The following is a 14897-nucleotide window of genomic DNA, read 5'->3' as shown; positions in this document are numbered from 1 at the left end:
CTTTCTAACCCCCTGCCAAGGATATTTAATTTGATGTCCAAGTTTTTTTGCCTATGGGAAAACCATTTTCCATTTTAGCTGCTAGGAACAACTATAAGTGAATATGCTGTAAATAACTAGCTACTTTGAACTTTTGGGTCCTATTATGCACACAAGTTATCTGCTCTGAAAAGGCATCATATAAACATGCCAAATTATTCAACCCTATGAAAAATGCTTTTCATCTGAATTGTAAGTTAAAACTTTTTCTACTTTAGAGAAACTGGAACTTGAAAAGATAAAAAAACTTAAAGCTTGATTTTTCTTTGCCCAGAGCATATGTTATATAAACACAAATCCCCAAAAGGTGCCAAGAATTGTCCCTCTGTTTTTCTAAATGATCATGTGTGCAGTCTAGCTGAAAAGACTCATCGATTATGTCTACATAAACAACAAAAGCCCTTAGAAAAAATATCTAGATCAAAAGCCTGTCAAACACTGAACAGGAAAGAGAAATCCTGCTTTAAACATGGCCTCTTTCAAGTCTGAATTCAATCCCATGAAGTAAAAACAAAGGATTTCATAATGAAAGGTATTTAAAATTACTTTATTTTTGGAACTTAACCAGGGATTCTTTTTTTTCCAATATGGTAACCTCTGTCTTACACTGGGACAGAATTCTGCAAAATGTATCTTACAGTTTTAAATAAATGTAGAAACTGTTTAGTCACAGTCCACTGTTTTCAATACACATTTGCAATTATTTTCATTAAAATGCAACAATGTTATTTTACTGACATTATGGGTTTCTCCTTTTGTCAACCACCCGACAATACCCACTGTTAACTAGTGAAAAAAGTTCTTAACAGATAAGATACATTTCTTTTTCTCCTCCCACCCTTTTTTCCTCACTTTCCTAAAGTACAGGCACGTAATCAGGAAAGGAAATAGCATATCCCTGCAAAACCAGAACAGATTACTATATAGCTTATATATAATTATGCTCTGGAAGTCACAGTCAGAAATCATAAAGTAAGCTAAAGTGCAGAGTCAGATACTTTGTAAAGTATGGTTTCTAAAAGAAGTGAAAGAAATTTAACAGATATACATCTGATGAAATATAACCCTCATGTTTGATTTCCTACTCTGTTATTAAGGTTAATATGCAAACATATGGCATGATTTACAGTGTACCATTAGTGATCTCTTTCAGACAACTTGTGATTTGATTGTCCCCTATCTATCTAAATATAAATAAATATATAAGCCTAATGGAAAACACTTGCTACATGTTTAATCATGTCACTACTGTAACATTTGTATGTCATGTACATAATCAGAACCCAGTTATAAATCAGTTCATACCTACAATTGCTGGAGACAGCACCCTGTTTGCCAGGTTTGGCTTACAGACATGTCTTAGAAAACACAAGTTCACATTTGATGGTTTATAATGGTGGATTTTCTCAATTTTTTCACTGTAATTGAGAGTTCTGTAGGTTGGATCAGTATATACCAGAACATATGTACTCCATTTATAATGTTCAGATAATTGGTCATCTTGGATATTCTAACCAAGAAGAGATAAATGTGTACCTGACTGGCCTTTCAAACAGCGCACATTCAGTTAATAATGATTTCTATGTACAATAGCTCACTAACAAATTGTTAGCTCTAGGCTAACAAATTACTGACAGCTCCATTGAATCCGCACTAGAAACAGACTTTTCACATAACTTACCTTTTGGTAGACAAGAGGTCTGTTATCTACTATAAAATGCAATATCAAAGCAAACAGAGCAGCAAAGTGGTCAAGAAATTTAAAATTACTTTGGTAATTATTTTGGTAAAAGTACTCAATCAGGCCATTGTCAGCCTGATGCATTGAATTCTAACATACCAAAAAGTGAACTGGTCAATACAACTGGTCAGAGTATACCCTTTTGGAGCAGTATTTCAAGAGATGCTTTTATATACCACTAGTTGAAAACTGAAGTTATCTATACCTCTTATAGTCTTGCAAAGAAGGGTCTAGTAAAGCACTGAAAGCACAGTCTATTCATTTTTAAAGTGTTTTCTTTCTAGCACTCAGGATGGCAGTTCATCATGGATATTTCTAATATATTTTCTCTTGCTGTGTTTTCCACTAATCACATCCAAGTACTTCATATGGGTTTGCCTTCTATCTGGAAAATTTTAACTACTTTTGCTATGTTCTATGTTTTTGGCACATACAAAAGAATTATCTCTTTGGAAAGAAGTTAATGGAACAGATCCAGCTTCAATAATTTTGCAAGGAACAAAGGTTGTAAAATTGTTTTCTACTGGAATGTTGAATTTATCAGAAGATCACCCACTCAAGCCAATAGCATTTGTCTTTGCCGTCATGCAAAACAGAAAGAGTCACCTACAGTACAACAGAATCATTTTGCAAATCTTTTAGAACTGTGTGGCATCTGATTAAACTAATCCACATCTTTCTATGATGCCAAAATAAACAGTCCCTTTCCCACAATGTATAAACAGTGTTCCCATAACTTTCCTTTGAAATGTCATGAAAAGGTTAAGTGACGTTTCATTATTTACCTTGACTAATGAATTGCTCCATGTTGTCTTTGAAAGGCTGGAGGTGCTCTTCTAGTGATAGCTGATAAACTTTTGCTGCTTCTGTCTCACATACTGAAATTGAAGTAACAGATTAGTTTAGGATGACACATCATAGTATGGATCTGCAGACTGTAATAAAAGACACACTTAAATTACCACATCGCCAGTGAAATTGCTGATAATGTGTGCCTCAAACACACTACTTCAAGTACAAACACTATAATAATATATTCAGAAGCAGTTATGTTCCTGGTCAAATATTTTTGCCCAAAATATACAGATAACTTGCGGTCAGTGTGTTAGTTTAAATGACTGTAGCAAAAATTACAAAACCACTCTTTTTTTTTTTAAGAGAAAGACAAATTTAAAAAGCTGAAATGTATGGGAACAAAATTGCAAACTCGGATCCCATGCCACATTGATGTACCTGGTCCCAGGTGACAGTGCCTGAATAAAAAAAAAAGTTCAGATGCAAAACCTGCACCAAGTAGTAGGAAAGACCTTGATTTAATGAGTAAAGCCAGATGAAGGCTTAATATATGATAGAAACAGAGACACAGTGAAGTGTCTTGCATTGTTCAAAAGTAATAGTACAAAATGATCAAAATGAAAGGTAAGATACAGTCAGGGCTTTCTATCAGAGACCTTGGAGGAGGACAGCTTGGTTCTTGGTCTCACCAGAGACCAGAACAGAGAAGCTGGAGCCTGAAACAAGCCCTGACACAGATTATTCATTGGTGAGGTGGTATTATCATGCTTTCACCAACTATCCAAGCAAACCTAACACTAACTTCAGACTGTGATAAGTTCCCATCATTCAACAGAAACAAGCCCTGCTTGATTCTACCTCAAAATTTCCAGTAAAAGAGCACACAGGCAAAAATATGCATTTTCCTTGTTTACACTCCAGGGCTTCTTTCAGCCAAACAGGACTGTTACTATATTTCTAAATACAGAAGACTGGTTAGGCATTTGAAAAACAGATTTTGAAGCAGCATAAAGTAGTATCATAATTATCTACTTCAAATATAAATGATGTCTACAATTGCATCAATCCAAATATCTACAGATGAGAATTGTAGTCTGCTTTTGAAGACTGGAAACAATAGGCAGTTGTTTCACCATTATATGCTTTGTGGTTCTGTAATATTTGAAAAGGTTCTTAAAGGAGAAAAAAAACCCCAACAAATCAACCAGTTGTCAACTTGTTCTTACTTCAGAGAGCATGAATTTATAATCTGTTGAATAATACCAGTCTCTAGTTTACTGCAAAAAATGAATGACATATACAAAAATCATGGTAGAGCAATTAAAGATAACATAATTTTATAATAAAGAAATAAAAAACAGACGAAGATCCAAAGGTTCATTAATTTTGGCCAGCACTGGTTAGCCAACCCACTACAGATCTGTACCTAGTCATTTAAGCTAGAGTGCCAAGAAAGTAAATATATGCTATGGTAGTCAAGTCTTTGTAATCTATCAGCTGTGTAAATTGATTCACCTTTACTGTACTACTCATCTGGTCTGCTATATCTGGGGCAAATCTTTGGACAATGCAGCTTTAGATCTCATAAACACTGGTTAATAATTTTTTTCTCATAGTTGTGAATATACCAAAAAGAATTAGAGATACCAATTTTTTACATGCACATATACAGAAAAGCAAACTGACTCAAATAATTGCTAACTCCACACAAGTGAAGTGACAATAAAAATGACAGGTTTTAAAATACTTTTTGTTTAAGCTTAGAGGAAAACTGAAATAAATACCAGCTGATATTTAGGGGGGGGAGGGGAAACCTAACATGAGTATATTTAATTAGAAAGGTAACCCTGTTTATGAAGCAATATTAAAAAAACCTAACAAAACAACCTGAAAACCCCCACAAATACAGTCAAATGGACAAGCCTATAATGTTTAAACAAATCTTAGTCGACACATCTGAAAAAGGGGAGAGGATCCAAATCAGCGTGAATTTTCTTACAGCATATGTTAGACAAAAAAAAAAAAAAAAAAAAAAAAAAAAAAGAAGTTATGTCCTATTCTGTAAAGGAAGACATTCTGGTGATGGCATATAGAATTTCTATTAATCTTTTCTCTCCTATTCAGAAATAAGAGGCAGAGCTGAAAGATGCTATAGAACCTCCCATAACATTTAATATTACCAAAATGCCATACCTTTTTCCAGAATATGGATTGAATATTCTTTACAGCAGTACATTATACTCACTTGAATTAATGTCTGCAGCTCACGATGAACTCCTGATCTCTCAGCTGATTTGACAGAAGTATCAATCTTATGGAGATATATACCGGCCAAAAATCATAGCCCATACCCATGCCAATAGCCTGAAGCTATTTTGAAAGACTACAAGGAAATGCAGGGATATACTATCTTTATATTACTCTCTATAGAAAAGAAAAACATGTAATATTGTCCGAAAATATGTCTGTTCTTTAACCATTCAGATGCTGGAAGCTCTCCCATGGCTGATTTGTTTGTGTGTATGTGGGCAAAAGGGAGTACAGCTGATGATCATTTTGTTTCTCCAGTTTTTGGTGGAGTTTGTTTGTTTGTTCCCTCCTTCCTCTCGTTAAAAGGCTAAAATCAGTGATATTCAGAAGGTTAACAGGTCAGGTTCATTTTTTACCCTAATCCTGCAAAAAAGGTGTTTTAAGTAAGTTAAGATCCAAAAGAAAACACGGGGGAAAAAATTATCTCTTTCCTGCTTCATATAAAAGGTAAGATAGCATATGTAGCTCCCAGCTTTTAAAAATAGGAAAATTTCTGTCATTATTACCATACTAATTTCAGTATTTTGATGCTTAAAATAAACTACTTCATCAGATGCTTTCTTCATTAGAGAATTAACAGGACTGTTAGCTCTTACTAAGTTTCTCGGTTCTGCAAGAGCATTAATAGCAGAACTGCGGTCTCCTGCACAACCTGCCGGGATATATCACTCATTTATCATGTTCTTTAATTTGTCACCAGCGTAAAAGCCCTGCTATTTGGATGAAATACTGTTATTCCTTTATGTAACTGAAGAAATTAAAGTGCTAATCACATGAAAAGGAATACAAAGCAGTAGACAGATATCAGTTTTTCTGCCAAGTGAAGGAATAGGATACTGTAAAAATGTGGCAGAAGAGTATTTGATAACTTCTAAGCAATGTGGAGGTGAAACATGAAAAAAAATAATGTGAGAATATCAACATTTGGGTTTTGGGGTGGTTTTATACTTGATTTTTCTTTTTCCTCAGCTTCATACTCAGACACGTTTCTTTCCATGAAACAGCCCAGCTAAACATCCCAGATATCAAAGCAGTAGGTTGGTAAAGGGGCTTTGCTGTGACACAGTTTGTAGAAGTTTTGTCTGAAACAAAAGTTCGTCTTTTTTTTTTTTTAAATAACAGACACAAAATTTGCTGTTACCATCCCTAATCTCACAGGTTAAGTTATTCTCTCATCTTGCGAGATGTTTACACAACTGAGAAACTTGGACAAATCTAGTGTATTCCTAAACTGGGTTTACTTTAAGCAGATCCTAAAATTTCCCTATAATGCAAGAATTGAAAGGCACCACAAATGAGAACCATGTAGGCAGTTATGAAACCCAAGCAGTCAGTAGAAGCTTATCTCACAACATGGAATTGCCTAAACGGGAATAAAGAGAGATAAAAACTTGTTTGTATTGCTTGGCAGCAAGGTGAAGGTTTCAGTTCCCTGTAGTCCTGCATATCCAGTCCTCATGCAATGATCTCAGACCTTCTAAAGAGCTCAGATCCTGAGCAGAAGTTGGCATGGGCAGACACACCTCTGACCCTCTAAATCAATTTAAAACATATAAACAGTGTCTCGGTCATTTGAAAGGCCAATAGTCCATCTAATTTCATCACCTCTCTAACATCATATGCTGCAGAGGACTGTGTGTGATTTTCCAGAGAAGCCATATAAATGGATTTTTGTGTGATCTAAATTTTGGGAAATTCAAACTGGTAGCCCTTTGCCCATACATACACAGATAGCGCAAATGCTTATGAACTGGAACTGGCTGTGAAAATCTGTGTTCAAAACTGGTTTAGAGATTTAAAAAAATTTCAATTCCAACTGTATCCAGTATCTCATGAATCTCATCTCACTCTCTATTTCTATGTTAAAATACCATTAATTGCCATTATTCAAGGTACTGTGTTATCTTGCTCATCCTTTTTTTATTATTATTCTTTTAGATCAATATGCAAAAACTATATAAAGTTTCACAACAGCCACTATTGATTAAGAGACATCTATACAAAAAGGAATAAAGTCACAAAAACATTCTCTGCCTTGTACTAACACTCTCAGTAAAATATTCTGGTAAGCCCTCTAAAATGTGCGCAGTCTCATTATCAAAAATAGTTGCTTTACCTGTTAAAAAACGAGAAAAGTTTTCAAGATTCAGAATTCTTAATGAGTGTTTTCCACCTATTTCTGAGTACTAAATTTTAGCGCTTAGAAGCACAGATCTCTTCTAAAATACGTGGGTTTTTACAACTTGTGTGACCAGATGCTCAGATGCTCTTCAGGCTTACTGTATTGTCTTTGGTCAGGATAATGATGGGCAGCATGATTTTGCTTTCAACACCCTCAAAACATAAAAACAATGAGCAAACACCACCACCACCACCACCATCACAACCCACCAAGAAACCTGGTAAGAAAGCAAGCAGAACTGTGGATTATCTTGGATAAGCAATTAACAGGTCCATTGGGCTGGTTTGGTTACAACTTCTGAAACCACATACTGGTCTATAGAAGTCCTATAGACTTTAGGTGGATTTTCAAGACTGTTTAAGGTACTTCAAAGCACAAGTTGCAGTGAGATTTATTTTTTTTTTAATTCTTTAATGGAGTTTCAAAATTATTTCCTTTAATTTTCAGAGGGTGTGAGTACCCTGGCTCCCATAGATATGCCTGTGTCCTACTTGCCTGAGAAATATGTAACAGCACAACCACGGTTTTCACAGCTTCCTCAGTGCTTTCTGGATGCCTTACCACTGCAACCTGTGACTTTAAAAGAAAACCTAGACTTTATCTAAAAGAAACAATACTGGCCTCAGCAAAAGACAAACTCTGATGAACTTGGCCACAAGAACAGAAAGAGCTCTTAATTTTCTTTTATTTATATATTTTTTTGAATTGTAAAGACTTACACTAAAAACTGCTGAGTCTTCAAGGGCTCCCATAGACAGCTCCTTGTTTGGAGTTTTAAGGACAGTAAAATATGACTCACAGATTGACTGAAAGCCTGGCTTTAGTTTACATCTGGTTTAGGTTTAGGAGTCTGCATGCTGCATAGCTGCAGCAATTAACCCTTTCAGTGATACCTGAACAAACAGCTAGAGTTGGTGGATGCACAGCTGTCAGTGAGTAGGCAAAATTAAAGATTTAATTTGGTTAAAACAATAGCTGTTTCTGTAAAGGTAAACTTGATGGATAACTGTAGCATTGACCAAACTGACTAATGTTGCTATATTATTTGGTTAATAATTACCTTGAGAGATTTGGCATTTTGTCATAAAAGACTGAAGGCATCTTTTCATTAGGATATGCATCTATAGATTGTATAAGGAAAGATCCATTCCTTTATTCTGAAAAATCTTCATTCCCATTTATATCAAAACTATTGATAGAGAATAACAGAAACACAAACACTTCAAGATGTCTTAAGACAGAAAGTTTTTGATGAGGCAATGAATCCAAACTTTTCCAGAATACAATTTTTTCTCCATTTCATTTCTCTGTTCTCCAGCTCCCTGTCATCTCTTGAAACAACTTGGAATACCAGTGTAGAAGCACATTTTAAAAAAAAAAAATAGGTTTTTGAAAAACCCGATTTAATTTCATCAAACTTTATCTGTTTAAAATATAGATCACCAGACTAGACTCAAGACCTTTTCCTTAGCACTCGATTTTAGGAGAGCAATCCCTTCCTTTTCTGTTATCTGTAGTGGGTCCCGAAATGGCTTTAGGTTGCCTGACTTTGTTAATTGAGGTTGAAATTAATATTGCTTCTGTTCTTGATCACGAAGTGGCACTGAAATGTTGCCAAAGTCTTAGCCCCATAATCAGAACTGTGATGGAAACAGAACGTCTTGTGAATATGAAAAGATATGAGGTATGTGTGAGAGGGGATGACGTGCAAATAGAATGGTGCGCTTTTTGCATTTTTGCCTCCTAATGTTAATATTACCTATGAAAGAATTAACAGTGGATGTAAACTTATTTTGCAAAGCAATCCATGTGCCCCAGACATAGAGTTGGCCACAAAGTGAAAAAAATCCATCTCAAACTACAGCTTGGCTGCACTCTGAGGGTTGGGGCCTCTTCCTAGGTGCGGGGGTGACCATTCCTGAGGCAAGAGGAATGATTTGTCACAAGCTAAATAGAGATCACTGTGTGGGAAAGAAACGGCAAGGGGTCAAAGCATAGCACGCCTACCACTACTCCAGCTCTCAGTCCAGCATTGATACCACCCCAAATACAACTTTTAAAAGTCTTTTCTGTTGCAGAATATGGCACTTGCAATGCTCTGAGTCACACAGCAGGTCTTAAACTCAAGAGCACATACCAGCTATACAACCAGCACATCCAAGCTGAATAGCTAATTCTAGGCGACCGTAAGAAGCACAGAAAAAATAAGGAATGTGTATTTTTTCAAGTTACTGTGGGACTTTTCCTGGCACATATTTTTTTTAAAATACAAAGTGCTCAGCAAATGCTTAACACTTTATAAACATTCTCTGTCAGATTTATTCCAAATCAGAGATGTACTGGGCCACACAGCCTAGCTTCTTATCAGTGGAGACTTTTCAATGACTTGCAAACACTCACAGTAGGAAAAAAAAAAGCACCACCACAAAAATAATATATAATTATCATAATTATTACTTGTAATCAGTTTTGAAAGCATGACTACAAAGAAAATATTTAATTATCATAATTATTACTTGTAATCAGTTTTCAAAGATATCGAATATGACAATATTATGACATGTAAACAAGTACTGACTTCAACTCAATTTTATAAGTCTTCATTATACAGTATTATTCATCTTTTCAAAATTCTACTAGTCAGATTTATTTTCTGCCTGACATTGTTTCTAATTCCCTTTTAGCTGACCCTGAGCAAAAGTTTTGCAATAAGTGACAACTGATGGATTAGTTTTTGATTTGCAAGAATAAACTTACAATTATAAGGCTAAAATGTTACCGTGTAGCCAAAGAAAGTTTCTAAATGGTTTTAACTTGCTCTAAGTGTTTCATAAATACCGTAACTCTCACTGCCATTTTAGTGTTATAGTTCTTTCCTAAATGGAATACGTCTTGAAAAATTTCATGGGCCACAAATCCAACATTTTCCTAAACTACAATAGTGCCAACGGTGTCAGAGCAGAGAGGATTAAAACATTAACTAAATCAATACATGTTTTCCACATATTTCTGCCCCAGCTCTGGCATTCTGAAGTGCCTAGAAAAATATACTACTAATAATAAATACACAACACAGGTCCTAATCAGTGAGAGTCACACCCTGCTCTTGTGACCCTGGATGCCCAATTTTCTTTACATGGTGAGTTGATTTAAGTCATGTGGCAAGTGCTAAAGTTTCTTCTGTGGAATGACATAGGAACAGAAGTCATTGCTTGGCATGACTGCATCAAGGAACGTTGCTGACAGCCAAGAGAGATCAAAAGCAGATCAAGTTGCTTAACAAACTATATGTCACTGAAATCAAAAAGGCTAAAGTGAGAATCCTGGAGAGCTGTGAAATCTGGGAGCAACAGATGGAGCCAAACTTGCTTGGTTTGTTAGTAAAGAGATCTACCTGTTGTTTGGTCTTCTATCTATAAAAACTTTATCTCTGGGATCTATATTATTTTAAAAAACAAAACAAAAACCCTGCAGAATTTGGAAGGTTGATATTACACGGTTAGTGTAGCTTCTACTATATTCTAGAGGACTTTTTTTTTTCTAATAAAAAAATTATAAATTTCTGTCTTATTAATCTTGGAACAGACACACAGCATGCTTTCTGAAGGTCTTTTGGACTTACACTTTTAATCTGAAATCTTAAAAGATACTTTCTTTTCTAACATGTACAAACTACAAGGCATACAGTTCATGAAAACAGGCAAAACCCTCCGCAATCAAAAAGGAAGAAAGCATACAAGCTTGAATATCATGAGTGTGTTTTCTTTTTAAGCAATCAGCATAACTACTCCTTTAATACAGATATAAGCCCAAGCTCAGAACTGTGAAAGAGCATGACAATGAAATTATTTTACAGAACCAGAAAAATTATTTATATCTGCACATTCCTCTGTGTGGTACATAAATACTGATGTATTTAGATGGAAAAATACAGCATTACTAGAATGAACTGCTATTCTTATGGTTAATTTTTTTTTTCATTTAACTTTACTTTGTGGGTTTTTGTTGTTTTCTATGTGGCCCCATAATTTTGTGAAAAGATCCTTCTGGGTTGAAATTTACTTTTGAATAATGATCATGGGAATTTTTTAAAGTCAGAAATAAAGGATCTGCAAAAGCTTTTGCTCCTGGGTGAACCAATACACCCTTCCTTCATTGTACTAAGTGTGATGTCCCTGTGCTTTGTTTGCAGGGGATTTGAAACTAACCTGGGCAGAATATCCTTAAACTGGTGATGCTGCCTGCATCAATGTTTTGTGCAATTTCTAGATTTTCAGTGATAAAAGAACAAAGTAAACACACACACCTATAAACGGTGAAATCATCTCATGAAATCTTCCACCTAATTACTGATGAAAACAGATCCAAGGTTACAGTCTGCATCTCAGTATAAAACTGGAATGCATTCATAGGCATCTACTTCTATGGCTTTAAAGTCAGTATTTCCCCAGGAATACTCAATACTCATTTACTCTCACTGACTTCAAAAGGAAAGGATCATATTTAAGGTTTTGTCAGAATTTGCCCAGCATCTTACAGTCTTCTTACATCTCAGTCATGTAATGACGCACTTGCTAGCTCTAGTAACTCATAAGGTTCCAGATGCGCATTAGCAAATCTGGTAGCATACTTTAAAAAAAATGCAGAGGAAAACTACTTTGGAGCAACTTTATCCATTCAGCTAAAACTTGTATTTCATTTTTAAAAAGACTGTCATTAAACTTGCTTATCTGTCTCACCAAAGGCACTACAACAATGAAGCTATTGGAATAGCCAGAAATTTTAGTGAATGCTCTTGCAGTCATAATTTTTTTTTAGCACAAAATATTTTCAATGTAGAGTTACACTTGTCTTTGGAAAAAAGAGATAACAAAGCATTTTGCATCACTCAGGGCTGATAAGGAGTCACGAATAAGATTGCAGACTGGTATTGAAACTGTCGCTTCATGTCTAGGAGAGGATGCAGAAGGGGGTCGATGCTGTCCCCAGAAGAGTTTATACCAAAGGGAATAGGGAAAGAGTGGTGGTGTCTGCAGTTATTCATCAGTTTCATTAACTACAGAATCGACTGACAAAAGAGACTCCAGCCTAAGGGTGGAACTGGAAGCACAGAAAGAATTCAACTGCAGTCTGATGGCAGAGTGAAGCGTGTAATTTCCATTTTTACAGATCCCCTGCTTTGATCACTGCACAGTGTGGATTTATTCCATAAGAGATTTATATGCCTGTGTGCAAATTTCAACCTTGATCTAAAAATATTTAACCTTTCTTCTAAATTTTTGGTGAACTTGCAAAGAATAACATCTGCCCCCAAGGATTTTCGTGAAAATGCCCTGAATTCAAGTACCTTTTTTCAGTCAGACCTAAGCATCTTTCTTCTCTACGTGCAAGTTTGAGATCAGCCCTCAGATTATTTGACAGTTGCAAGAAGAATAGAGATAAATTTTCATGGCTGAACTGTGGGATTTTTGCCCTCCTAGATTGTTCAGGGCAGCAAACTGGTACTGAAGTTCACTCCTCAGTACCACACTAAGTGACATTGATACAACTTCAAAGATTACCTCTGAATGTTTAAATAAATTTTAAAACACTCAGACTGAAAGGTTGATGGGGCAAGAAGGTAAGGTCAGATATCATTTGGTAACCATGTTATGTTTTTGTTTTGATAGAGAACCTTCCATCTCAGGTTGTTCAAGGACTAATTGTTTACCAAACATCCTTGGTCTCTAGACACACAGCGTTCGAATCAGCAAGGCAAGAGAAATATAAAGATCACATCACTCCTTGATTTGAATCCTTCACTCCAAGATTTAGCATAATGATACATAAATGGCCTATCTAGCAGAGACTTAGCAAAAATATTGAAGATCATGGATATTTTCGTCCAAACTACTCTTGCTTAACTTAAAATTAGTGCTTAGTTCCCAATGTTAGTAAGAAATGTATTAAAGTGCTTAGTTCCCAACGTTGATAAGAAATGTATTATATGTGATACATGTTCCTTATTAAAGTCTGGCAAATACATCTTATATTAAACTTGCTGAGTTCATTTAAAGAACTCATTCCACAAGCAGGAGAAAGAAATTCTTCCTTTGTATATTAGTTTTTAGTAAAGTCAGGCTATTTCAATTTTCTTTATCACCATAAGATAATATGAATTAGCTGCTAGATAGCATTCGGGCCTGATTCTCAACATTTTTTTGTCATAGACATGGTCCAACACTTTGCAATTCTTTTTGTAGTGAAAGACTGTTGAAATTAGTTTGAAAAAAAAATTGTTTGGTTTTGAAAGAAAAGGTTTAACCTAACTGGTTTGATGTTATTTGTGTTAATAAGGTCTACCAGGTTATCTACAGAAAATTATGAACTATTGCTTAAATGGTCATAAAAAAGCAAATCAAGGAAACAAAACAGTAATTAAGGAGTCAAAACCACCCAACTATTTTTATACTATCATCAAACTTCTCAAAATTATACAAATAGTGATAGCAGGGACATGTTGATAACATGGAGCTAGCTTTAATCTAGGTTCAGTACCTCGCAAATCTTTCTTCATTTTGCGGAGATCTTTCTGAAAGTCTTCAAACTTCATTTGTGAAGCCTGGAAGAGATCTTGTGGGTCTGGAAGAGGAAAGATGCATTGTTCTTTTCCAGCATCCTGACAAAACCAGAAATGAACAATTAGTTACATAGTGCTCATTACTTCTTCATATACTAAAATATATAACTGAAAGCACAAAGAATATTTGTGCACATTTCCTCATCTTGGCCAGCCGAAGAGCAAATTTAGTGAGTTGACTTTTTTTAACTTGAATTTAAAAGAGCAAAATTAATTCTTACCTCATCAAAATTACGCAGATAGTATGAGACAATGTAAGACAGAAGACTTCTGCTGTTGTCCTGTATAGAGGAGAATAAAGTTTGCTGTTACTGAAAAACACAAATTCAAAAATGGTAATTCAAGTAAATGAAATATTCTGTGTAAAGCACAGAAAAATACTTTGCTGATTTGTTGCCTTCACTACAAAAAAACCCTCAACACAGTGAAATACAATTTATTAATTAAAGAAAGTAATAGATGTTATAACACTTGTGTAAAACCACTCCTGATTCTGGAAATTTACATGACTGTAAACTGAACTCTTCCATTTTGAAATTTCCAAAGAATGAAAATAGAATTCCTTTCTGGGTTGATGCATCAACATGTATCACAACATTCATATTGTTTTATTAATCTATAACTATAACCAAAGCAAATAAAGGAAGTTATTTTTCTAAATGACATTTTGGCACTTTTGGGGGTCTTTGGGGGAACTCTCTCATTGCTTCCCCTCTGCTATTCTTTAATGATACTTCAGCAGAAAGTCCTTGATTTGAAGAGTATTTTTGAAAAAATGACATTTTCATATGTTTTCAGAAAACTATTTCTTAAGGACTTTTCTGATTCATCAATAGTAAATAAACTGCAGATGTATCTTGCAATTGCAAGGTTAATGGTCATAATATTTCCAGCAAATTACATGCTGCAGACCTGAGTCACCAACCCAAATTTAGTGTACTTAAATGTTCTACGGAGCCAAATTCTAAACTTGGTGGTGTATCTAGAGTCAACCAGAAGGTTCAGCTAAAGCAAGCTGCCCTAAACACATGGTACTAAGGCTTCATTCACATCACCACTCCCTTGGCTTACAAAGAAACCAGCAGGCCAGAATGAAGTTCCTCAACCCTGTTAAAGGCAAATGGCTGACATGGTCTCCAATCCAGGGCAAACAACATCCTGCTCACATTCCCTAACCCAGCAGCTAAAGCAGGCATATTAATGAGCGAGGA

At 35.2% G+C, this 14897-nt stretch overlaps 1 protein-coding gene across 1 annotated transcript in view; it reads right to left on the bottom strand.

The window, feature by feature from the left end:
• FMN2 (formin 2) overlaps nt 1-14897 on the bottom strand; it is a 161034-nt gene that overhangs the window by 45529 nt on the left and 100608 nt on the right. The window contains exons 12-14 of the mRNA XM_055714844.1: nt 13908-13967; nt 13605-13725; nt 2566-2658 (exon numbers count right to left, since the gene is read on the bottom strand). Coding sequence (XP_055570819.1) covers nt 2566-2658; nt 13605-13725; nt 13908-13967 — 274 coding nt within the window. The remainder of the gene's footprint in view (nt 1-2565; nt 2659-13604; nt 13726-13907; nt 13968-14897) is intronic.

This window comes from Falco cherrug, chromosome 6 (genome assembly GCF_023634085.1).
Source record: "Falco cherrug isolate bFalChe1 chromosome 6, bFalChe1.pri, whole genome shotgun sequence".
Lineage (NCBI taxonomy): Eukaryota > Metazoa > Chordata > Aves > Falconiformes > Falconidae > Falco > Falco cherrug.
The sequence above is the reverse complement of the archived record's forward strand: the minus strand, read 5'-3'. Positions and strand labels throughout refer to the sequence as shown.